Source organism: Stegostoma tigrinum, chromosome 20, assembly GCF_030684315.1.
Source record: "Stegostoma tigrinum isolate sSteTig4 chromosome 20, sSteTig4.hap1, whole genome shotgun sequence".
NCBI lineage: Eukaryota > Metazoa > Chordata > Chondrichthyes > Orectolobiformes > Stegostomatidae > Stegostoma > Stegostoma tigrinum.
The window spans coordinates 40,677,643-40,704,160 of NC_081373.1; the positions used below are offsets into that span (position 1 = coordinate 40,677,643).

General features: G+C 42.4%; 1 protein-coding gene across 2 annotated transcripts in view; it reads right to left on the reverse strand.

The window, feature by feature from the left end:
- dntt (deoxynucleotidyltransferase, terminal) overlaps nt 1–26,518 on the reverse strand; it is a 308,352-nt gene that overhangs the window by 198,185 nt on the left and 83,649 nt on the right. For both annotated transcript variants that reach the window (XM_059653117.1, XM_059653118.1), the window contains exon 3: nt 999–1,103. In XM_059653117.1, coding sequence (XP_059509100.1) covers nt 999–1,103 — 105 coding nt within the window. The remainder of the gene's footprint in view (nt 1–998; nt 1,104–26,518) is intronic.

Consider the following 26,518-nt stretch of genomic DNA (forward strand, 5'->3'; position numbering starts at 1 on the left):
ATCCTCAATCTATTCTGGTATCTCAGCTGCAGATGATGCAAGCATCCACTACTGACTTTTGCTTCTCCTCTTACCACATCCCAATCCTTTCCCCTTCTTCAATAACTCAGCACCAGGCAGATCATTCATTGTAGACTATTGAAAATATTAATAATTTTGGAAAAGCATCCAAAATATTTGGAAATGTAGTATGTACCAAAAAAAGGTAGTATCTGAATTGCAAGTAGGTTATGAAGGAGCAAATTACTGCAGATGCTGGAATACTAAATGCTGGAGATTATAGCAGACAGGCAGCAGCCATGGAGAGAGACCAAGCCTACATTTCAAGCCTACTAATGCTTCAAGTGTCAATGACTGTTCATCTCTAGACTTGAAACTTTAGCTTCCTGTCTCTCTATGAATGTTGCCTGACCCGCTGTGATCTCTAGCAGTTGTTGTTTTCAGTGCAAGTGAGTTTTGATCATTTTAAATAGTGCTGGTGAAGAGGCCTTCATGCTATTTAAAATTATACTCAAGGAGCACAAGCTAGAGCCTGGGGTTCTCTAATGGGGACATTATCTGACTGTCCAGCATCCTGCTAACAAGCATTGGGTACACGTGTGCAAATCCCTTTACAAGCATGGCATATGCTATACTTGCCACTGAAGTGCACACACTCACTGTAGACCCTATGTTCGTAATTTATGAAGCCTTATGACACCCAAGAAACAATTGGCTACAGAGGCCAATATCTCCCACAGGCTGAGCAAGCAAAGGGCCTATATAGGTTTGGATGAATTTTAAGAATAGTGAATTGTCCATGGATGAAGTGCACATAAGATGTCCCATGACAGTCAGAAGCTCCCTTTAGGGGAAACCAGGGGAAATAGTTGTCTTGGATCATACAGAGCACCAGTGCTTTAACAAAATACCAAAGTCTCTAAATTCTTCCACAGACTTGTAATACATGCCAAAGTCAAAAATAGGATTTCTTCACAAAATTCCACTTGAATCATTACCGTGAAGATCTTGTTTCTATTGTTAAGGGTTGAACTCCTCTGACATGCATATTGAGAAACAGTTACCACCGGTGGAGGTAATGGAAGATTTGATTGAAGCGTCTTCTGCACATAAAGAAATAAAACAAAATCAAATTCATTGCTGGTTCAGGTTAAAGATTGTGGCTTCCTGTTGGGTCAGCTTCCATTATCAAGTCTATCAATGAACACATATGGTATTGTTTGTCGTCTGCAATTAGAAAGCAAAGATTTATTAACACAACAAATGATAACTGAGAATCTATTTGTTGTTTGCTGTTTAGTTCAGCAGTTTAAGCAGCTTCCTTGCAATAGAGAAATAATCTCATAAGGATAGATTCTAACAAATCTTTTCTCCACTCTTATGGCTATCATACCCTATTCTCTTCAATGTGATTAAAGGGTAAGAAAGACTGAAGACTGGAATCTTAACCTGCATAACGTGTAAAACAAAAATAATAAACTACATTAGGAGGTGAAGCAGTAATATTGGACTTAAATGTCAGATGGCACAGCAAGTCAGCATTTAAAGGGTGTAATTAGCAAGTAATATTATTTGTAGATATTGATTTAACACTCCATTGGGCATGAAACTGAATTTAGAATTTGTAATCCAGATTCTAACAGTTAACTGGATTGAGAGCTCAAGCTTAGTAGATGTGTGAAGTAGATCCTAGGACGCCTGGAGTACTGTAGCTAAATCTTCTAAGCAGACTGAGCATCAGTGTAGCCGTACTCCCAAACATTGGGTCCAAGATGTGAGAAATCTGTTTAAATATTTTGTGACCACTGAGAGATTTGGACCTATGGATATGGTAACAATCCAGAGAGAGGAATTTCAAATTGAAGTGAGACTGAAGAAGGTGCAGGGAACAGTTGGGTGAGGGTTGGGGGCATAATCTCACAGTGGTGCACAGATATAAACAGAAATCACTGAGTAATTCTCAGCAGCAGAGAGAGATGGAGCCAAGATCCAAGAATGAGACATTTTTTGAGATCTCCTTCCTCATCTTCCTCCAGCTACGATAAATTGATGTCCATTTGGAGAAATATCTCAAAGAATTCAGTGGGCCACACATGAGACCTATCACACATTGGGTCAATTGGTCTTCTCGTTTCTGTCAAAGATACTGATGGATGTTGGGACATTGCAAATGATCTGTAGCTGCAAAGAAGCTTGATTGGCACATCAAGTGTTTCAAACTCCTTTAATTGCAAAGCACACTGGGATGGCCTGAGGACATGAAATGCATTATAAAGGTTTATCTTTGTAACAAATGTGGTAAGCACCACACCGTCTCATCAAGCAGAAACCTATTCATCTGTTTTGATAAAGTTACTGAACCATAAAAGACTTGGCAGTTATTTTTAATTTGTTCTTGGAATGTGGATGTCACTGGCAAGGTGAGCATTATTGCCCATCCCTGATTACCCTGAGAAATATAGACACAACAAGCATTGTATTTAATTTCATATTACCTGTTTCAAAGAAATAATAGTCCTGATTCTTAATCAGTTCCCTTTGGTTATTGGTTTGTCTTAGAAATCATCATGTGAGAAACAAACATCATGGAATCTATCATGGGGCTCTCACTCACATAACGAGATAATTAAATAGAAACAGGCTTGGCTGTTATTCTCTTTGTCCATAATCCATATCGGTATAAAAGAAAATATTACGGTTGTTATGAAGCAACAATATCAAAGTGGATTTCACTGATATCAAAATACTGCCATAGTTGTTGAAATGCCATTGTGCTGGATGAATTAAATACCAATCAACACCTCAGTCGGATTTTACATATCCAATTAATGCTTGACAACGTATAAACAGATAGCTAGTTGTCTTGCCAAACAAAGCACTTGGCCTGCAGCCTACAAACAGGATATGACTTTGCTATCATCTTCCAAACAACTAAACTTCCATTTAATACACTTCAAAGTCATAGCAATTTCCCCAATGTAATTTGAGTTGACAAAAGAGAAAGTGTTTAAATTGGACAGCCCCTGAAACAGCTGTTTCCTACCCTAGGGATTGTGATATTCAATTGTCCCACCGCCATTCAGCGTAATACAGGCGACATTGTTTTGGCTGCTTGCTGATTATAATGGTTTCTGTGTGAAGCCTATATTGTGCTGTTCATTACCCTCACACTTCAGCAGACGACCCAATGTTATTACTTCCTAGTTCCACTTAAAGCTTGCTTACCCCAATTAAAGGAGAGCTTCCCTGAGGTCCTTGGAAATATGGAGATATTTGGGAGTAATGTTGTGGAACAAATGATTGGCAATGAGGGAAAACATGCACAATAGTATTCCAACTGCATTGGAGTCCGTGATGGAAGAGGAGCAAAGGAAGATATATGTCCTGTACCCACAAGGAGTGCAATGGAATACCCAGACATGTGAAGAGAAGACTGCAAGTGCAAATATTTACTGAGATCAATGCCACAGGATTTGTCTCAAGGACCTGGATGTGATATTGTAAAAGTTTTCCATTTACAGGAGTGATTAAGATCAGTAAATGCACCTGTGCCATATCCTACCAACTCCTACAAATCATTTATGTGTTTCACTTCTTCCTCACAGAATTAATTGTAAGTTTGAAGCCTACATTTCACACCTCAATGAATAAGGGCCAACACCACAGTGATAAGGAACAGACACCATCACTTGATTTCACAATTCTGCACAAACTGTAGGCAGTTAGCCTGCCACAAAGTCTGTATTCAACATCAAAGAGCACGGAGTTGTCTGGCAGAGAGTGAGCGCTGGGCTTTGTGTGGAGCTTGAAGTCTAATGTTTGCAGCACACTTCTGACCCTAACCATCCTACTACATCCGACATCTCAGCTTCCAAAACAGTAGCAGCAGTTGCCAAGTGATGTCTGAGTACCGTAGTTGAATTTCAGACTGCTACTGGCATGGATGTGAATCCCAGAGTCAATAAATCTGTTCTTTAGAAACATACTAAGATTACAGAAGTGCTAACCAGAGGGAGCAGCAGTCAATTCTGAGAGCATGAATCTACTTCTCTGTCTCTGCTTGGATAGGATCCCAACCCTACAGGCCCTCCAATGCACTTGTTGTCTGTCAGCCAGCCAGCCAGACCAGACCAGATTGCTGCTGTCTGTGCCAAGACGGTGCAGTTTGAAACCAGATATTTTGCTGCTGTACGTCAACTACAAGGAAAACGCTCCAACTCCAAAGTCAGCAGCTTCCAACTGGAACTAGGGGTCATAGTCTCAAGATAAGGAGGAGTAGGTTTAGGACTGAGCTGAGGAGGAACCTCTCCACCCCAAAGGGTTGTAAATCTGTGGAATTCCCAGCCCAATGAAGCAGTTCAGGCTACCTCATTAAATGTTATTAAGGCAAAGATAGATAGATTTTTCAACTGTGAAGGAATTAAGGATTATGGCAAGCAGGCAGGTAAGTGGAGCTGAGTCCATGAGAACTGATCTACGTTTGTACTAAATATTCTCAATGACCTGGCCTCCACAGCCTTCTTTGGCAGTGAAATTCCATCGATTCATCACTGTCTGGCTGAAAACGTTTCTCCTTATCGCCGATCTAAAATGTCTTTTCTTTACTCTAAGGTTATGCCATCCTGAGAAGGATCCTTTTATCCCCACTCTCTGATTTCTGCCAGAGAGCCAAGCTTCTATCCACACAAGTACCTTGCCTCTAACACCATGCGCCCTTATCTTACTCAGGAACCTCCTGTGTGGCACCTTGTCAAAGGCCTTCTGGAAGTCCTCGTACATAATATCTCCTTGGTCTAACCTGCTCGTTAATTCCTCAAAGAATTCTAACAGATTTGTCAGGCATGACCTCCCCTTGATGAAGCCATGCTAACTTTGCCCTATTTTACCATGAAGTTCCAAGTATTCAGAAATCTCAGCCTTCACAACGGACTCTAAAATCTTACCCACAACTGAAGTTAGGTTAATCAGCCTTTAATTTTCAGTCTTTCACCTTGCTCCCTTTTTAAACACTGGGGTTTCATTTCAGCGATTTTCCCATTATTTAGGACCCTCCCCGACTGTCGTGTTTCCTGAAAAATCACCATTAATGCCTCCACTATCACTACCAGCTGTCTTCTTTAGAACTCTGGGGTCTAGTCCATCTGGCCCTGGAAATGTATCCACCTTCAGGCCATTCCATTTTTCCAGAACCTTCTCCTTGGCCACCATACTCACCTCTGCCCCCTGACTCTCGAATTTTTGGCATACTCCTCATATCTTCCACTGATGCAAGGTAATTATTCAGTTCCTTAGCTATTTTCTTTATCCCCACTACTACTCTCCAGCATCATTTTCCAGTGTCCAATGTCCACTTTTGCCTCACTTTTGCCCTTTGTAGATTCAAAGAAGCTCTTACAGTGGTCTTTTATATTATTGGCTAGTTTACCCTCCTATTTAATCTCCTCCCTCTTTGTTTCTTTTTTTTGTTGCCCTCTGTTGGTCTTTGTAAGTTTCCCAGTCCTCTGGTTTCCCACTGCCCTTCACCACATTATATGCTTTCTCTTTTGCTTTTATGCTATCCGTGACTTTGTTAGTCAGCAATGGTTGCCTCATCCTCCCTGTACCATGCTTCTTTTTCTTGGGGATGAATTTTTGCTGTGTCCCCTGAATTACTTACAGAAACTCCTGCCATTGCTGTTCTACTGTCTTTCCTGCTAGGTTCCTCTCCCAGTCAGTTCTGCCCTGCTCCTCCCTCATACCTCTATTGTCGCCTTTATTCAGCTGTAATACCATTGTCTCTGATTCTATCTTCTGCCTCTCAAACTGCAGAGTAAGTTCTATCATCTCCTGATCACTGCCTCTTAAGGGTTCCTTTACTTTAAGGTCCCTCATCAAGCCTGCCTCATTGCACAACACTGAATCCAGTATTGCCTGTTCCCTTGTGGGCTCCACCAAGAGCTGCTCCAAAAAGCCATCTCGTAGACATTCCACATGTAAAGTAAAATTCCTTTACTTGCAATCCACTACCAACATGATTTTCCTCTTCTACCTGTATATTGAAGCCCCCCATAATCACTGAGACTTTGCCTTTCTTACACACCTTTTCTATCTCCTGGTGTCTCTTGCGCCCTACCTCCTGACTGCTGTTTGGAGGCCTGTACACAACTCCAACTGTGGTTTTTTAACCTTTGCAGTTCCTCATTTCTACCCACACAGATTCCACACCATCTGACCCTACTTCATTTCCTCCTATTTATTTAATTTCATTTCTCACTAATAAGGTAACCCCACTCCCTCAGCCCAGCTGCTTATCTTTTCGATGGGATGTATATCCTTAGATATTCAGTTCCCAATCCTGATCCCCTTGCAGCCATATCTCCGTGATGCCTACCACATCATACGTGCCAGTTTCAATTTGCGCCATAAGATCATCTTCCTTGTTCCTTATACTGCGTGTATTCAGATATAACACTTGCAAGTCCTGCATTAACCCTCCCTCTTCTCATTTTCATTCGTTTTTCTATTGTTTGATTGCTAGCCCTTTCCAAAGACTCTGTCCTATTTGTGTCTGTGCTGGAGACTTTAATAACTTCTCCTGAGTTCTCCTTCCCTGTCCATTCTTTCATATTTTTCCACCACTGCAGATGTTAACCTGCTGCTTTGTTTCCCTCTGGGGTGAGTTTCACCGTTCCCTCCCCCACCCCCTCACTTTCTAGTTTAAAGCCCTGTTAACCAGCCTATTTACCACTTCTGCTAGAACCTTGGCCCCAGCTTGATTCAGATGGAGACCGTCGCAATGGTACAGATCCATCCTGTCCCAATGCTGATGCCAGTGCCCCATGAAAAGGAACCCCTCTTTCCCACACCACTCCTTTTGCCCCGGGTTTACTACCCTTATTCTTGTGTCCCTATGTCAATTAGCATATGGCTCAGGCAGTAATCCAGAGATTATAACCCTTGAGGACCTGCTCTTTAATTTTGTTCCTTTCTTCTAATAATCCCTGAACAGGTCCCCTTTCCTTGTCTTGTCCATGTTGTTTGCCCCAACATGATCCACAACAACTGGATCTTGCCCTTCCCTCTCCAATATCCTCTCAAGCCGGTCAGAGATGTCCCTTGCCCTGGCACCAGGCAGGCAACACACTATGCAGGACTCTCAATCCTGCTTACAAAGGATACTATCTATTCCCCTAATTATAGAATCCCCTACAAATACCACTTGTCTTTGTGCTCCCCCCTCTTGAATGGCCTCCCATGCCATGGTGCAGTGGTCAGTTGTCTCATCCTCCCTGCAGCCCTTTTCCTCCTCTCACAGGGAGAAGAGTACCTCATACCTGTTGGACAAGGTCAAGAGCTGAGGTTCCTCTGTTCCTGACTGCAGGATCCCTCTACCTGCTTCGCTTGCAGTCACCCCCGCTGCTGTCCCTGGCCACTGATTAAATTTGAATTACTTAATCCACCAGTTGTGACTGCCTCCTGAAACACAGCGTCCAGGTACTTCTCCCTGTTCCGAATGTGCCACCATGTTTGACGCTGTGATTCTAGTTCATCAACTCTGAACCGAAGTTCCTCAAGCAACCAACACTTGCTGCAAATGTGGTCACTGCAGTTCGCAATGGCACCAGTCCGCTCCCACATCATACAGCTACAACACATCACCTGTCCAACTATCTCCATTTAGTTAATTACTTTATTGAGTTAATTAAATGTATTCACACTTCTTTGCTGAATTCTTTTTCAAATTTAGTGCAGATGCAAATGATGATCTAATTGAATGGCACAGCAAGCTCGAGGGGCCAGATGGCCTACTCCTGCTCCTGTTTCTTATGTTCTTCATGTAGGCATTTCATAGGATGTGGGGCAAAGGCACTGATATACCAATCACTTAGGATATGCACAGGGTGAACAGTTTAATTTTGTGTGCAACATAGCATGGTTTAATTTATAAACCTCACTTTGAATGTATATTTCATTAAGGCTTTTATTTTTGTGTTACAATCAACAGTGACAAAACTGATGTTCACTGATTAAATATTGTGAAGGTAGCTTTGGGAGTTTGTGGCTTTGTAGTGGATGGCAGGACCTTGAAAAATTTGTTCATTTTGATTCCAATTTCCACCCCTCTATAACTTTCTCATCATCCATTTCGGACACTTCCCTTCCTTTCCTTGACTCCTCTGTCTCCATCTTGGCGAATAAACTGACGATTGCTAGTTACGTACAAATCCATTCTACCTTTCTGGGCACAAGGGATCAAATCCCACCAGGGCAGATGGAGAAAATTAAAGGGGTTTTGTGTTGCAGCGGTGTTGACTATACCTTTGGATGAGAAGGCACGAGTACTAGTCCCATCTGATCCAGAGGTGTGTCAAAACATCACTCAACAGTTTACTCAGAAAATATCTAAGCAAGTTATTGTGGGATCTTTGGTGAATAGGGAGTTGAGTTGAGGTGACTGATGTCACACTTGAAATGGGTCTACATGTTCAATTCAGGCAGAAGGGGCCGCCTAGGTTTCAGCTTCCTTTTGTCTTCCTGTTCTCATGCCTGCACCTTGTCCATATCTTCCTCCATCTCTTTATGTCCCTGTCCCTGTTCCTCAGTTTCTTGCATGATCGGGTGTGGGAAGGGCCACTACCCCATAGTGCTGATACGGTGCAACATGTTGCACGTGGCCACTAATCCTGAGACCCACGGCCAAGTTTTCCTGGACAACACCGGAGCAGGCAAGGAGCAAAATGGGTACTTCAGCAAGACAATGATCTGCTGCTGTGTTATACCTTGAGCAGCAGCATAGTTCTGATTGCTCACATACTGGTGTTGTTAACCAGGCCATGAGCCATGTATCAGCAGACAGCTTTTTGAGCTAAGTGGCCATTCTTCAGTGTGTCATCGGGGCTGAAATACAGCTTGAGTAGTAAACTGCCACAGAATGAAGATGGCATGCCTACTGTCAAGATATTGGGCCTTGATCTACATGATACACTGTCTGTGAAAGGATTATTTCGCTCAGATGGCTGGTTTTTCAATGCAGAGTGAAGCCATAAGTGTGGGGCTCTATTCCCACACCAGCTGAGATTACCATGAAAGACCTTCTTTCTCAACCTCTCCTCTTGGTGCCCTCCAGTTTAACCACACCAATGGTCTCTCTCTATTGAGGGAGCTGTTCTATAGTCTGGTAGGGCCATGATGACTTTACCAGTATGTTGACTATGGTCACATGTCAGTTGAGGTTGATGGAGTGGAAACCCTTTCACCTCAAATACATACCACAGTTGCCAAGAGGCACAGAAAAAGCATCCAATGTGCACTATACCATGAAAAAGCCTGTAATCTTTTTAAACTCTTAAAATGGAGTTCTCTTGCTTTGATCAGAGGCCATTACTGGCCTCCCCTATATGATAGTGGACTGCAAACTGCCCGATGTTGCTAATATTTCCTGCACCAGCCTGGAAGGAGCCAATTATCACTGTTGTTTGTCATATAAACCATCTAGTTCGCTGATATCCTTCAGGGAAGGATATCTGCCATCTTTACACAGTCAAGCCTACATATAACTCGAGACTGACAGCAATGTGGTTACCTCTTAACTGCCTCAGATATGGTTTGCAAGTCATCCAGTTAGGGCAATTAGACATAGGCTATAAATACTAGCTAAGCCAGCAATATCAACTTCCCATGAACCAATCTTAAAAGTGCTCAAAACATTATCAGCCCCTATTACCTTCACCAGATGACAGAGTCCTTGCTCTGCTGAGACGTTGGGATTTCGACTGCAGCAGGCGGCATAGCTCAGCAATAACTTGCTTAGATATTTTCTGAGTAAACTGTTGAGTGATGTTTTGACACACCTCTGGAGCAGATGGGACTAGTACTCGTGCCTCCTCATCCAAAGGTATAGTCAACACCGCTGCAACACAAAACCCCTTTAATTTTCTCCATCTGCCCTGGTGGGATTTGATCCCTTGTGCCCAGAAAGGTAGAATGGATTTGTACGTAACTAGCAATCGTCAGTTTATTCGCCAAGATGGAGACAGAGGAGTCAAGGAAAGGAAGGGAAGTGTCCGAAATGGATGATGAGAAAGTTATAGAGGGGTGGAAATTGGAATCAAAATGAACACATTTTTCAAGGTCCTGCCATCCACTACAAAGCCACAAACTCCCAAAGCTACCTTCACTACAGCTTGTCATACCCCACATCCTGCAAGGAACTGTACCCCATTCTTCCTTCGCCTATGTCATACCTGTTCTGATGATGCTACCTTCCAAAACAATGCTGCTGATATGAATTGCTTCTTCCATGACTGTGATTTCCCACCCATTGTGGTTAACAGGGCCTTCAACCACATCTAACCTATCACCCGTGCTTCTGCCCTTGCCCCTTCACTTCATTCTGTGATCAGGGTCTCTTTGTCCTCAATCTATGCCCCAGCAGCCGCCACATTCAAAAGGATCATTCTCTACCACTTCAGGCAACTCCAGCAGAATGCCACCACCAAACAACTCTTCCCCTCACTTCCCACTTTGCATTTTGCAGGGATTGTTCCCTCTGGGACAACCTACTTCATTCTCCAAATCACCAACACCAATCCCTTCCCTCGGCATCTTCCCATGTAACTGCAGAAGGTGCAACACCCGCCCCTGCTCACCATCCAAGGGCCTAAACAGTCTTTCCAGGTGAAGCAGCATTTCACCTGTACCTCCTCCAATCTTGTGTGTTATATTTGCTGCACCCAATGTAGCCTACTCTACAGTGGAGAGACCAAACGTAGACTGGCTGACCACTTTGCAGAACACTTCCAATCCATGCACAAGCATGGCCGTGACCTTCCAGCAGCCGGTCACTTAGAGATGGTGTCTTGCTCGTGTACCCCATTATCTGTCCTTGGCATTCTGCAATGTTCCAGTGAATCACAGTGAAAACTGGAGGAGCAACATCTCATCTTCAGACTAAGCACTTTGTAACCTTCTGGGCTCAATATTGAGTTCAACACCTTCAAATTGCAAACCCATCCCTTTCCTTTATTTCCTTCAATTTTACTTGTTACATTCTCTGTCACTATGTCCTGTCTCCACCACCACCCCCAACTCCAGTGGGACTGTCTATTCTTCCCAGTCTGGCAATCAGACATACCATTGTTCTTCTATCCTCACATTCCAGTCACTTAATCTGAACTATCAACATCCTTTCTCCCCCAGCATTCCAACTGCCACACCAATTGTAGCATAGGTGCTGTCCCCTCCACCCTTCACTTCAGCTCTGATGAAGAGTAATCTAGACTCAAAATGTTAGCTTGCTTTCTCTCCATGGCACTACCAGTGCATGAGCATCTGTGACCAGTTCAAACTGACCTCAGGAACCAAGGTAAATTGGGGCAAGAGTGAGGCCCTGTTCTTTGAGAATTTGGCCAACCAATCCTTCATTTACTTCACTGTCAGGAGAAGCTACCTGAAGCTGATGGGATGATAGTTCAGAGGGACCAGGGCATGCATCTTGGAAGGAGTGCATTGCCAAAGTGAAACTGGTCTTTTGACAGCACCACTTCTTCTCCACTGCAGGTAAAAGCCTAGTCATGAGGTGTGCGGCAATCTGTTGTTGTATGTGGCACAGGCATGGCCCGGCCCCCAAAACTGCACTGTTTTACTCACTTGAACCATCTTTCATTTCATGTAGAAGCCCAAGATAGATTGTGTCCACAGGGACATCATGTACAAAACTCTAGATAAGAGGGGGAAGAACGTACCCAATTTTGCCCTCATCCTGAAGGCCACCCTTGTGCGTGTTCGCATTAAGCTGTACGTAGATCCTTGGTATGAAAACACCAAGTGTTACTGCTTACTGAGGCTCTACTTGTCCCCAGCATAGCAAGTATGGGTTTGGCCTTGTTGCTGTGGAACATTCCAAGCAGTTGGACCGTCCCATATCACCTGTCCTTTGTAAAAAAAATTGAAAGAAAAACACATTTGACCACCAGTCCTTCAAGAAATGGTCAACATGTAGCATCCTTGAGACCCTGAGAGAAAAGGAGAGGGTGGATCCTGTTGTGTGGTCATCACCAGAACTTTCCAACAAGCATCCAGGCATCACTTGGCTGGTGGTGGGAAGGACACTACCTGTGAGATCCTTTATGTACACCCAGTCTGTCAGCGCCACTGCACGCTGTCCTCAATGCAGCCGTGAGGGGGCTTCAAACTGTCACACATATCCTTCTGGAATTTGCCTTTGAAAAGGAAATCTGGAGAAAGGCGCACTGGTTTGTGTCAAGGTTTGTCCCAAGAATCTCCATGACACGGGACTCTGTGTTCTAACTCTGTTCCTTGGGATGCACACCACAACATCAGCTGTTCCTGGTTGACCATAACTTCAGTGAAAGATGCTCTTTGCTCTGCCTGAAACTGGTTGGTCCCCCAAAGCAAAGAGTTGACCCTGACTGAGTGTTTCAGACTGGCACATTCCAGCACTACTGAGTGTTGAGGAACAGCTGTCGGCAAGGTGCAGCAGGGAAAGACCGCTGTCTGAGGTCTTCTTGCTGAAGGTAAATAGGCGTCTCTTCAATTATCAGACCCTCTCAGTGTCTCAAATATATGTACATATTGGCATTGTATGTATAAGAGAAGTCTTCTTTTTGGATAGAGTCAAAATCCAATATTTTGTTTCTTTACTTGATATGCAACTGTACAGAACCAAACTGCATTTGTGACAATGTATATATACAAAGAGATTTTTTATGAATAAAGTATATCTTTGAAATAAAGCAAATTGCTTTTTCTCCATGGATGCTGCCTGACCTGCTGTGATCTCTTTGTTTTCAGTACAGATTCCAATATCTGCAGTAATTTGCTCCTATGTTTAGCAAATCTTACTCCCCACATGTGCCAACAACAGAATGTAAACTAACTAGTGCTCAACATTAGGTTAGTAGTGACAAGGTTATTGCAAACAGTTTGAATTTGGAATTTAAATATTTCCATTAAATGTATCTATGATTTTACGAGCTGGTGGCATGTTTATGAGCTGCGTCCCATAACTACATTATAATTCTTTAATTTATTATTCAGCCTAACAACAATATTTTGTTAATTTTTGGAGTGCTTTTGATGGAAGCTACCTTTTTTTTACAAGGGGCACCCATCAATTTGTTTCTCATGTTCATCTTTCAATTCTTCCATTATATTTAAAGTATAGTGTAGTTTCCTTGTGGTGCATGACACCAGATGGTTTATGCTGTGAGGTAGATTAAAGCTGATAGCAGTTGCTTGTTATATATTTTTAGCACGACAACAGGCTGCCACTTGCATGAAGATGTCAGTTCACTTGTTTTTCAAGTGTGTTGATTTCAGAAAATGTTACCAACAACTCTCCAAAAAAATTGCTGAACATATTTCAGATTTTCCACATGACAGAAGGTTTCTTCAATGGCAGTACCAATTCAGCCAGGATGCAGCATTCATCTCCATAGTACAACAAGACTAATTAAAAATAAGACAGTAATACATTGAACAATTGATAATCAGCAACTTCAGGCTTTTGCATATGTAATGTCCTTCAAGCATTTTTCCATCATGCAAAACAAAAGTGTACTTTCCACTTGGGTAGAAGTGCAGAAGCAACATGGAAATAAGGGGTTATGGATCAGTCTGCTTGTCTGCTAGTTCTGCCACCGCATCAGCTGCAAAAACTGAAAAGAGAAGTTGGATAAATGCCAGACCATAATGAGGTGTGTACACTTCCACTGTGTTTTGCAATTATGTCAGCTTAGCCTGTAATTGGAAGTGATAAACTCAATGGTACGGCTTTGAAACCTTTTACTGTTCCCTGATTACTGAGCAGCCTTAAAATGCAGCACAGAATTATCTTTGTGTCGGCTTAAAACTTTGTTATTCTCATTTGTGCTTGAGATGTTATTATATTTGACTAATTAGGTGCAGTCAAGTTGCTTGGAAGCACTAACACTATGACATTGACCAAAGTTTTCACTGTCTCTTTGAATTGGACTGTGCCCCATATAAAAATTAGTGTTTTGTGCTTTGGTGCCTGGACCGTCAGCTAAAGATTTCAGTGACTTCTACAAGAGAGGTAGGGAACACTCTGGCAGATTTTCTTCCCTCTGATCTGGGTACCAATCCAGCACAGTATTTGAAAAATGTGCTTATCCTGCTCTTGATTATTATGGCCTGTAAGTATATACCATTAACTTTAGTTTAATATATTGCTGTCACTGTCAGGGCCCAGCCCCTGGACATGACTCAAACCAGATATGGAACCTTCTGTACAAAAACAGTAGCCAGAAGCCATTCAGCCTCACAGATATTGGCAGGTGCCATCAAAGAAGGGTAAGTGCTATTTTCCTGAATGTTTCCTCTTTCTGCCTGCCTTCCCTTTGATGGTTCAATGGCACTACACTTACAGCCCCAGTCTCCTGAGTATTACTAGCAATGAGCAAGCAAACAGCACCCTAACAGCAAACAAAAACAAGAGATGTCATTATTTCAATGTTAACAGTTTGCCAGAACTGGCTCCAGGCTCCTCTCTGAGCAAACCCTGGAAGTTCCGGGATGTTCACCCTATTTCTTCTCTGCTTTGTATCAGAGAGATAAATGGTCTTTTCAGCCCCCCCTAGAAGTAGGATATATTTAGTGACACAAAACAAATAAGTAATTACAACAGCCTTAATGAAGTTTTAACTGGATCTTACAACATTTGTTTATCAACTTTGCTTCTGATTTCTACTCCATCCCTACCTTCACCTGGTCCATCCCAAACTTCACCCTTCCTTTCCTCAGCATCTCTGTTTCCTTTTCTGCAGATAGGCTGGCCACCAATACCTATCACAAACCAATTGACTCCCTTAGTGAAGTGATACGAAGTGAAATTGTTTCACTTCATGACAGAGGATGTGTTGCCATATTAAAGAACAAAGAAAATTACAGCACAGGAACAGGCCCCTTCAGTCCTCCAAGCCTGCGCCGATCCAGATCCTCTGTCTAACCTGTTATCTATTTTCGAAGGGTCTATGTCCGTTTGCTCCCCGCCCATCCATGTACCTGTCCAGATGCATCTTAAAAAACGCTAACGTGTCTGCGTCTACCACTCCGCTGGCAAAACATTCCAGGCACCCACCACCCTCTGCATCAAGAACTTTCCACGCATATCTCCCTTCAACTTTCCTCCTCTCACTTTGAACTCATGACCCCTAGCAATTGAGTCCCCCACTCTGGGAAAAAGCTTCTTGCTATCCACCCTGTCTATACCCCTCATGATTTTGTAGATCTCAATCAGGTCGTCCCTCAATCTCCGTCTTTCTAATATAAATAATACTAATCTACTCAATCTCTCTTCATAACTAGCGCCCTCCATACCAGGCAGCATCCTGGTGAACCTCCTCTGCACCCTCTCCAAAGCATCCACATCCTTTTGGTAATGTGGCAACCAGAACTGTACACAGTACTCCAAATGTGGCCGAACCAAAGTCCTATACAACTGCAAGATGACCTGCCAAGTCTTCCACTCAATACCCTGCCCAATGAAGGAAAGCATGCCATATGCCTTCTTGACCACCGTATTGACCTGCTTTGCCACCTTCAGGGAACAATGGACCTGAGCACCCAGATCTCTCTATTCATCAATTTTCCCTAGGGCTTTTCCATTTACTGTATAGTTCGCCCTTGAATTAGATCTTCACATTCAATGTGCCTGAAGCCATTGGATCATTTGTTGACCCCGAACTTCCAGCTCAACAGTTCTGTGCTTTTGGCATAGCGAAGGCAGATTAGGTGACAAGTACATTCGTACAGCTCCTGGCTGTTTGTGGCCTGGTCTGCACAAAGTGTCATGTTGATGATAACAGTATTGTAGGCAGGCTGTAGAGCCAGTCAGAGGCTACTAACAATTTGGCACCTAATCTGCTCTTTCCCACCTCACTGCTCTGGTTAACACAGTTCCTGAAATAGACATAGCTGAACAGGTGTCCAGAGGCACGAACATTTTCCAGGAGTGCCACACAAAAAGGGTATCACCCAAGTTGCCAGCTGTAGAATCACAAAACCACAGAAATGGTCCTGCATCGACAACAATCATTCAGCACACCATGTCTGCACAACTTTCCAAATGAACAATTTACTTTCTGTCATTCCCACTCCCTCCCCTCTCCAAGTACTGCTGCTCTTTCTTCCATTTCAGATGACGGTCTAATTCCCATTTGAATGCTTCAGTTGAATCTGCCTCCAACAGTTTCAGGCATTCCAGACCTTAATCATTTGCTGCAGAAAAATGCTGTTTAATGACGACTGGATATTGCTGTGTTTGCTACGCTTTTAGCTCTGACACCTCAGGCTGACCAGGAGGCAGCCCCTGCTGTTGAAAAGCTTGGAAGGGATTTTTCAGTCTCAGAGAAGATGTGAATAATGACCGGTGGGTGACTTTAATCGGGCAAGCGGCAAAACACCAGACTCTTGTCATCAGTATGAATTTCAGAGGGTATTCTGTCCTCTGCCTTCAGATACTGGGTCAGGTATGTCACAAATAGAGGTCTACATTTCCATCTCATTAAAAGCATAAATAACTCTTTGGTCACCTTGGGGATGGAACTTGTTGCTTCATTATTATAGGGATATTGGGTTAAGTGATAACCACAGTCAATTCTTAGAATCTTTACAGTGTGCAAACAGGCCCTTTGGCCCAACAAGCCCACAGTGGCCCTCAGTGCATCCCACCCAGACCCATCTTCCTATAACTCACCTAACCTACACACCCCTGAACACTACGGGCAATTTAGCATGGCCAATCCACCTAACCTGCACATCTTTGGACTGTGGGAGGAAAACCACGTAGATACCGGGAGAATGTGCAAACTCCACATAGTTGCCTGAGGATGGAATTGAAACCACGCCCCAGTGCTGTGAGGCAGCAGTGCTAATGATTGTGCTACTGTGCTGTCCAATTATGCTCTCACTTATTTCTTTACAGTCAATATGTCCAAGCAGTCCTTGCCTTGTACAGCCATCTCCAAGGCCCACTGACACACACCAGCTGGGGGACAGCTTATGACTCATGAACAAGTTTTTGCAAGTGTGGCAAATGAAGGATTCTTGTTGAAGAGCAGGTTTTAGTGGCTATTGCAAAGGGCTCCTTAAGGCTGAAAGGATGGCATCACAAAAGCAGTAAACAGGGAATGACAGTGTCAACGTTGAATAGAGATGTGAAAAATGTGAAACAGCAACTCATATTCCGCCTGGGAACCCTGCAGCCATATGGTATCAATGTGGACTTCACCAGTTTCAAAATCTCCCCTTCCCCCACTGCATCCCTAAACCAGCCCAGTTCATCCCCTCCCCCCACTGCACCACACAACCAGCCCAGCTCTTCCCCCCCACCCACTGCATCCCAAAACCAGTCCAACCTGTCTCTGCCTCCCTAACCGGTTCTTCCTCTCACCCATCCCTTCCTCCCACCCCCAGCCGCACCCCCAGCTACCTACTAACCTCATCCCACCTCCTTGACCTGTCCGTCTTCCCTGGACTGACCTATCCCCTCCCTACCTCCCCACCTACACCCTCTCCACCTATCTTCTTTGCTCTCCATCTTCGGTCCGCCTCCCCCTCTCTCCCTATTTATTCCAGTTCCCTCCCCCCATCCCCCTCTCTGATGAAGGGTCTAGGCCCGAAACGTCAGCTTTTGTGCTCCTGAGATGCTGCTTGGCCTGCTGTGTTCATCCAGCCTCACATTTTATTATCTTGGAATCTCCAGCATCTGCAGTTCCCATTATCTCTGAAAAATGGTGTAGTCAGTTCAGTGGGAGTGGTGGGAGAGTGCACTCAATCCCAATTGGTCGATTCATGTCAGAGGATCAATACAGGAACTGGTGAAGTGGAAGGAATGGTCACCAAGACAGGGACCAGTTGAATATTGTAGTCAGATATCTGGAATCTGAGGGGCTAGGAGTGTAGGTCTCAAGAGGTTGGGGAGGAGGGAGGTATAGAGAGCCAAAGAACCTCAGGGTAATGAATGAATACTGGAAGAACAACAAATTTCAGGTAAAGAAATGGGAGCAACTAGTTTTTTCATCAAAAAAAATGCATAGATTTGATGGGCTAAATTACCTCATGTGCTGCATCATTCTATGATTCCAAGTCATGCAATACCAGAAAGTTTGTAAAGAATAATTGGTCAATTTCAAATCCTATTGGGACCAATGAAATAAACAGCAATGTTTATTCAAATTGTCTCTCACACACACACACACACACACACACACACGTTCAATTTTACTTTGCATTCTGCTGCGCCATCACATAGTTGTATTTATAAGCTGCATCTCATTTACTTCACAGCACAGAAAACTATTATGATGACATTGGTTTCATTATTTTTTGCAAAATGTTATATATTTATTCAAATCAGCATCAAGACAAAATAAATAGAGGTGCTGCTATTTTGAAATATTGCCTATCCCTTTGTCTCTACAAAAATGTACAAAATTTGCATTATGAAGAATGTCTTTTATTGAACACGCTTATTAGTGCAAATTCATTACTTTGGAACAGAAAATACATCACAGAGTCTTATATATAAGCTATAATGTACGTTAGATGAAGTATGTGATACTGTTCCAAAGTAACACATAATCCCATTCAGGCTCATGGAAATATGGGCCAGATTTTGCAGTCAACGGTGAATTTCAGTGAACATTTCAAATTGTTACGTCTGCAGTTTTTTCACAGATATTTTGGGGACTTCTTCATTGGATTTGTCTCTCACTTAGCATCAAAATAGTGCACTGCCCTCTACAGGACATCTGTAAACAGGACAAGTAATTGTGAGATAATAAGATGTCAAGCTGGATGAACACAGCAGGCCAAGCAGCATCAGAGGAGAGGGAAAGTTTCCGGCCTAGAACCTTCTTCAGAAATGTTCAGAAATGTGCATTTCTGAAGAAGGATCTAGGCCCGAAACGTCAGCTTTCCTGCTCCTCTGATGCTGCTTGGCCTGCTGTGTTCATCCAGCTCCACACCTCGTTATCTCAGATTCTCCAGCATCTGCAGTTCTTACTATCTCTCTGAAGTAATTGTGACTCAGCCACTGAAATTGAGAAATCAGTAATGCACAGCCTCACGTCTGAATCAGGAAGCACCAGCTGGAACAGTTAATTCAAAATCAAATCAGGTACAGCAAGTTAAATAAAGGGACAGAAAGAACTGGAAAAGAGAGAAACCAAAAAAAAGTCAGAAAAGCGAAAACAAAAGGTACAGTTTCGAATAATTGTCCAGAAATAATCATCCAAGTGCTCTGATTTCCTCCCACAGTAAAAAGATGTGCAGGTTAGGTGGATTGGTTATCTTAAATTACCCACAGTGTCTAGGATGGGAAATGCAGGGACAGGATAGTGGGTGGGATGCCCTTCGGAGGGGGGGTGTGGACTCAGTGGACCAAATGGCCTGCTTCTACTCTGTAGGGATTCTATGATTCAACAATTAAAATGTGAAGGAATTAGACTCGACAGCAACAGCTTGTATTCATATACTGACTTTAACTTTGTAAATTATCACAATGTGTGACAGGAACATCATCTACCAAAATTCAACATATGCCACATGACGGGATATTATGACCACAAGATTAAGACAAATAATAAATGAGTGGAAAGAAGTAGAGAGGCTTTGGGAATGATACCAAAGCCGAGGCCGTGGTGAAGCAATTGAAATCAGGGTTGGATGACAGGATTTTAGGTGACCTCAAGTCTAAGGAGGGTAGACTGTACGACGAATGCAATATTGTGCAGAATAAGCTGAGTTTACGGCCCAATATTTTGGTAGAAACTTGTTGCTGAAGTGTCGACAGGAGTTGTGCATCGGGGCCGTATGGATGTCCTGATGCAGCTAATTCAGCAGGAATTACCTGGGAATTTTAAATGTCCAGTGGGCAATTACTCTGAAACCCTCCAACAAAGTCCCAAATCTAAGTCAGAGTTGGAGACATCAGATGGTTCTGAGTCACTTACCTAAAAAGGTTAGAGAAACTAAAGATAACAAAGTGTGGAGCTGGATGAACACAGCAGGCCAAGCAGCATCTCAGAAGCACAAAAGCTGACGTTTCGGGCCTAGACCCAAGCTCCAATGTCCATGTAACAACAAAACTGACTCTACCCCAATACACCACTGATACCACTCCCTCCCAAACAACTGAGCTGACCCCACCCCTCCCCACGTACACCCAACTACCTTCCCCAAACTGACTCGTGAATGTACCCTGATCCCATTCCCAACACCCCACTAAACTCCTCCCCATGCAGCGTCCTAGACCTGACAACCTGTGATTCTTCCCTGAGCCCCGCACCTGACATCCAACACCTAACTGCACCTCACATGGAACTAACCAATCCAAACCCTCTGCCCATCCAAATGTCCACTGTCCCATCAACCTACCAGGTATGCTAGCTTTCCATCTGACACCATACAACCTCACCCACCTGCCCAACCTACCATACACACTGAACTTCTCTCAGTAAATGTCAATGTGATATTAGGCCCTTTAAACTATGCAATAACAGGGTGTTTGGTTTCTGCACGAATCTACCTACATGGATTCCAGGACTGGACTGTATTACTTTTACTGTGATGACTCTTGGCCCATTGGTTTGCCTGGAAAACTAATCCAAAGCCAAAAGGGCAACTTATAGTCAGATCTGGGTCACATAAAGGAATTCCAACACAGATCGGAAGATTGGACCTTCTAGTACAATAGTACAACAGTTAACAATTATCTTCAATTTGAAGAGTTACAAAATTGTGCCAAGACTATCACACAAAATTAGAAATAGGAGTAGGCCATTCAGCCTGTCAAGCCTGTTCTACTAGTCAATACAATCATGGGTGATCATCAACTTTTTCCTACATTATCTCCATATCCAATTTCATCATTGGTATTTCAAAATCTGTCGATCTATTCTTTAAATAAACTCAATAGCTGAGTTTCCACAGCCCAATGGAGTGGAAAATTCGAAGATTCACAACTCTCTGAGTAAAAGGAATTCTCATTATCTTGGTCTTAAATGACTTTCCTTTTTATTTTGAAATGGTGTCCCATGGTTCTAGACTCCCATGGTTCTAGAAAACAAAGGAAACATTTTAGCTGCATTTACATGGCCTAATCCTGTAAATATTCTGTATGTTTCAAGATATTATCTTTCATTCTTTGAAGCTCAAAAGAATATAGGTCTCATTTGCCCATTGTCTATATAGGACACACCCACCACCACAGGAACAAGACTTACGTACCTTTCTTGCACTCCTGCTATCGGCAATAATATTCTTCCTAATGTAGCGGGTCCAAAGCTGCACACAGTACTCCAGGGGAGGACTAACCAATCTCTTGTACAACTGAAACGACACGTTCCTGTACTCCAACGTTCTTGCAACAAAGGCTGACATACCTTCCTAATTCCTAATTGCTTGCTGCAGCTGCAAATCAGTGCTCAGTGAATTTTGACCACGTCCCAGGTCCCTTTGTACATCTCCACATTCTAATGTCTTAACATTTTAAGAAATATTCTGCACATTTGTTCTTTCTATCAAAGTAGATAATTTCACATTTTTCCACGTTATATTCCATCTGCCACACACTCACCCATTCACTAAGCTTGTCCAAAGCCTCTTGAAGCCATTCTGCACCTTCCTCACATCACATAATCTCACTTAGCTTTGCCTTATCATAGAATTTGGAAATAGGACAGTTGGTCCCCAACACCAAACTATTGATTTTTCTTTTTGTGAACTCCTAAGGCCCATGTACTATTCCTTGCATTCCCCCACAGTTCACTGTCTGCCAACTTGAGAATGCCCCACATATTTCTACTCTGTGTTCTCTATTAGCCAATCCTTATTCTATGCCATCTATTACCTCATATCCCATGTACTTTAATCTTGCTAATCAATCTCCTTTGGGCACTTTATCTCAAGCTTCTGAGAATCCAAGTGTACTATAATCTAATGATTTCCTCCCCTTATCAATTATGGTAGCAACATTTTCAAAATCCCCCAAAAATTCATCAAACATTATTTCCCATCCAGAAATTCATGCTGATCATGGCCAGGCAGGTCACTATTATAAGTGTACATTCATCACATCTGGGAGAATATATTTTAGTACTTTCCTTATTACAGATGTAAGTCTACCAAGGCAGTAGTTCCCTGCTTACTAGTACCTTCTAATCTGCAGGAACCATTCCAGAATCTAGGCAATTTTAGAAGATTGTCACCAATGCATCTACTGTCTCATAAATACTTCCTTCAACACTCTAGTGTGTAGGTTATCAAGTCCGAGGCACTTAGCAACATGAGACCCATTAATTTCTCCGACACAACGTTCTCACAAATTTTCTTTAGACTTTCATTCCGTTTACTCCCTTGGATCTTTAATTCTGGGAGATTTCTTGTTTCTTCCTCTATGAGGACAGACACTCAGAAATAATTTGATTAGATTAGATTCCCTACAGTGTGGAAACAGGCCCTTTGGCCCAACAAGTCCACACCGCCCCTTAAGGCATGCCAGCCAGACCCATCCCCCAATAACCCACACACCCATGAACACTATGGGCAATTTAGCATGGTCCATCCACCTAACCTGCACATCTTTGGGCTGTGGGAGGAAACCGGAACACCCGGAGGAAACCCACGCAGACACGGGGAGAATGTGCAAACTCCACAAAGACAGTTACCTGAGGCTGGAATTGAATCCAGGTCCCTGGCGCTGTGAGGCTGCAGTGCTAACCACTGAGCCACCGTGCCACCCTTTAAGTTTTATGTTATTTCTTTATTCCCCATTCCTGCTGACTCTTCCTGTAACGGATCCATATTTGTTTTAGTCAACGTTTTCCTTTTACATACTTATCAAAGCTTACAGTCTTTTTTGATTTTTTTTTAACATTCATTCGTTTTCTATTCTCCATTTATCAGTTGGCCCACTTTTGCTGTGCTGTGAAATCCTCCCAATCCTCGTGTTTACTACTATTTCTGGAAATTTTATAGCTTTTTCTTTTAGTCTTATGTAATCATTAACATCCTTTGTTAGTCACAGTTGATGAACTTTTTTTCAGTCTTTGAACTTTGAAGGAATGTAGAATAATTTTTTAAAGACTATATGTTGCAATGTACTATTATACGTATTAGTATAGTGATCCAATCCAAATCAGCCAGTGTGCTCCTTATACCTTTGTTCAAATTTAACATTCAGACTTCTGATTAAATAATCTCACTTTCAAATATGAAGTAAATATTATAGTCATTCATCCCTAAAGATTATTTTAAAACAAGAATATTCATTATCATTTTTGTTATATAAAACTGGAACTAGTTCGTTAATTTATTTCTCAACATACTGCTCTAGAGGAACATCACTAGACACTCCAAAACATATCCACTACAGCATTAATGTTCATCACGCTATGCAGTCTATGTGTTGATTGATGTTACCCAAAATTACTGTATTACCCGTGCTACATCTATTTCCAAACTCCTGATTAATACCATACCTTGCTTAACTATTACTATCTGTTGGGCTATGAACAACTCATATCAATACTTGCTATCGCTTGCAGTTACTAAGCACCACCTAAACAGAATTCCACATTTTGTTTTTCCAATTCAAGATCCCCTCGTATTAATGCACTGATCCCATCCCTTAGTATCAGTGCAATTCCACCTCTTTTTCCTACTTTCCTGTCCTTCCAAAATGCCAAATAACCTTAAATATTCAATTCCTAGTCTTGGTCACGCAGCATCTATTCTTCCATGATGGCAATTGGATGAGACCCATTTACATCTGTTTGTGTCTCTAAATCATTTACCTTGTTGTACATTCAGGTCACGTACCCTTAACCCTTTTTTTTCCTTTAGCCATTAATCCACATTCCAGGCTTTGTTGATGCTTGCCTTCATTTCAACTGAATTCCAATTTCACATGTCACTTTTCTACTTCTTGTTACCAGTTTTCTTGCAATTTGAGCTACTCCTCAGGTTCCCATTCCCCCGATAGCTTAATTCAAACACTCTCAAACATCAGTAGCAAATTTCCCTTAGAGGATATCAGTCCCAGTCTATTAAAGTGTGACCTGTTCTGCTTGTACAGATCTCATCTGTACCAAAACTAATCCCAATGTCTCAGAAATCTATTGCCTTCACTTCTATTTGAACTCTCCAACATGAATTCATTTGATCAACCATCCTGTCCCAAAATTCACTAACACATAGCCCTGGGAGTTTTCCTGAGATCACTGCTCTTTTACTGCATTTTCATTTTTCTTAACTCCCTAAAATTTCCTCTAAGAACCTCATTCCTCCTCCTAACTATATCATTGGTAACAGTGCACACCACAGCCTCTGGTGGCTCACCCTCTCCTCAGAGAGATGCCCTGCAGTCACTCGGTGGCATCACAATGCTTGTACCAAGGAGGCAAAGTGCCAGCCTGGACTCCTAGTGCCACAGAAAAGCCTTTGAGACTCTGAGGCTATGGAACCCTCATCACTGTTGCTCTTCCACATTTCTCCTTCCACTCCTACACACTGCTGAGGTGCGCATGGTGCCACAAATGTGTCTCTGGCTGCGCTACCCTCTTGAGTCATCGCCCTCACCAGTAACCAAAATGCAAAACAAATTAGCAAGGAAAGAAGTGTCAGGCGACTCCTTCACCTAGTTCTCTTAGACTCCTTGGCTCATTCCTTCGCTGCCCGCATACTCCTACCTTGCAGTGTGACAGCCTCCCTAAACATACTATCCATGAGGTTACCTACCTCACAGTGGCACCAGCCACTGCCGAAATTCCAAAATCCTGACGGCAAACTTCTGCAGCTGATGACATTTGTTGCAGATTTACTGATCTAGAACTCATTGTACATGTGCGACATCCCATATATTCTGGGATGTACTTTGCATTTTGAGCTGGCCTTCCAATAAGTAACTTGAAAAAATGCTTTATTCCAATTTCAACAAGTAGAGTAACTTACCAGTTGCTCACCAATCAGCTTTTCCCCTTTACGGCATGCTGCTTCAGTTGACCAAGTTTCATGCAACAGCTAAATATATTTTAATTCAAAATGCCATAGATTGTTTTGTCTTGCATGATGATAATTAGGGCTAATTTTTATTAGTATTGCTCAAACAAAATTTTCACTTCTGCTAAGTATGCTGATATTGATATCCATATGGTTATATTTAGCTTCTACATTTCACACGTTTGAATACGTCCAGCAACAGAAACAATGAGAGTCCTGGGTGTCGCATACCTAAATGCAACATATTGTTTCAGCTAGTCAGCTCCAAAAATATACCTTAAATCCCATGCCACATCAGCATAAATTTACTGGTTTCCCACAGAAATCTGCCCTTATGCCCTCTCAGAATGAGATTCCCAACTTAATGCAAGTTGCTATAAAATTCTAGCACATTGTTTTGTAGGGCTATGTCTATCGGGAGCTAGGTCAAAACCTGCCAAGATTGTTTCAAAGATTGTTCCTGCAGTTAACCAAGAGATAAAATTTCTATTTGACCGAGCTGGATGGAAGCATAAGCTTGAGATTGTCTCTCATCATCAATGTGACTTAATATGTTGGTCACATTTTACTACTTTGTTAACAATTCCTTTCCTAATGGCAAAGACTGTGTGAATTAAGTTTAAGGGCTGAACGCAAAATTAATTTGTATGAATCCAAAAGCAAAGATTTTTGATAAATGTGATCAGGCCAGAAGATGCAGCATTGTGGAATTCACAACTAAGGCAGTGAGGACGATTTGGCTTTTTATTATTGAGACAATGTGGGTGTGACATTTTGCACCCTCCCCTAAATTCCTTAATAAGCTACCTTCTTGAGTCACTGCCATCAATCTGGTGTGGGAGTAGTCAGAGTGCTGATAGGGACAGAGGTACAGGATTTTGACCCACGGCCAGAGAAGGAACAACAATACACTTTCAGATCAACATGTTGAATGACTTGAAGAGGAACTCAAGAGTTTGCATTTTGTTTATCCCTGGACTATTTGGCTAGTTGACAGTTATCTGTAGAATAGTAATGATATACCCTCTGGAATCTCAGACCTTAAGGAAGGGGCAATTTAAGTAACCAGTTTTAATTAAAGGTTAAAGCGTGGATGATGGAAATCTGAAATAAAATCAGAAAATGTTGGCAACCCTCAGCAGTATCAAGTAATACCTGTGGAGCAAGGAAATTAGGTTCAATGACTTTATGCCAGAAAACATAAACAATGAGATATGTTTTCAACAACACCAAGGGAGCAGCTGCACTCCAAGGAATTGACAGAATTAGGACAAACAGTCCTTAACCTCGAGCTGGACCTCACTTTTTGCATTTAGAAGTGATCTGAAAAAAATCAAATGTCAAAAAAAGCAAGAAAGCCCAAGGAAGGGACAGAGTACAGGATTTATTATTTTCCCATGCTTACAAGGAGATAAATTAGTTTAAAGTAAGTAATCTGATTTCCCTTGTTTAGTAAAAACCAAAAGAACTGCGGATGCTGTAAATCAGGAAAAAA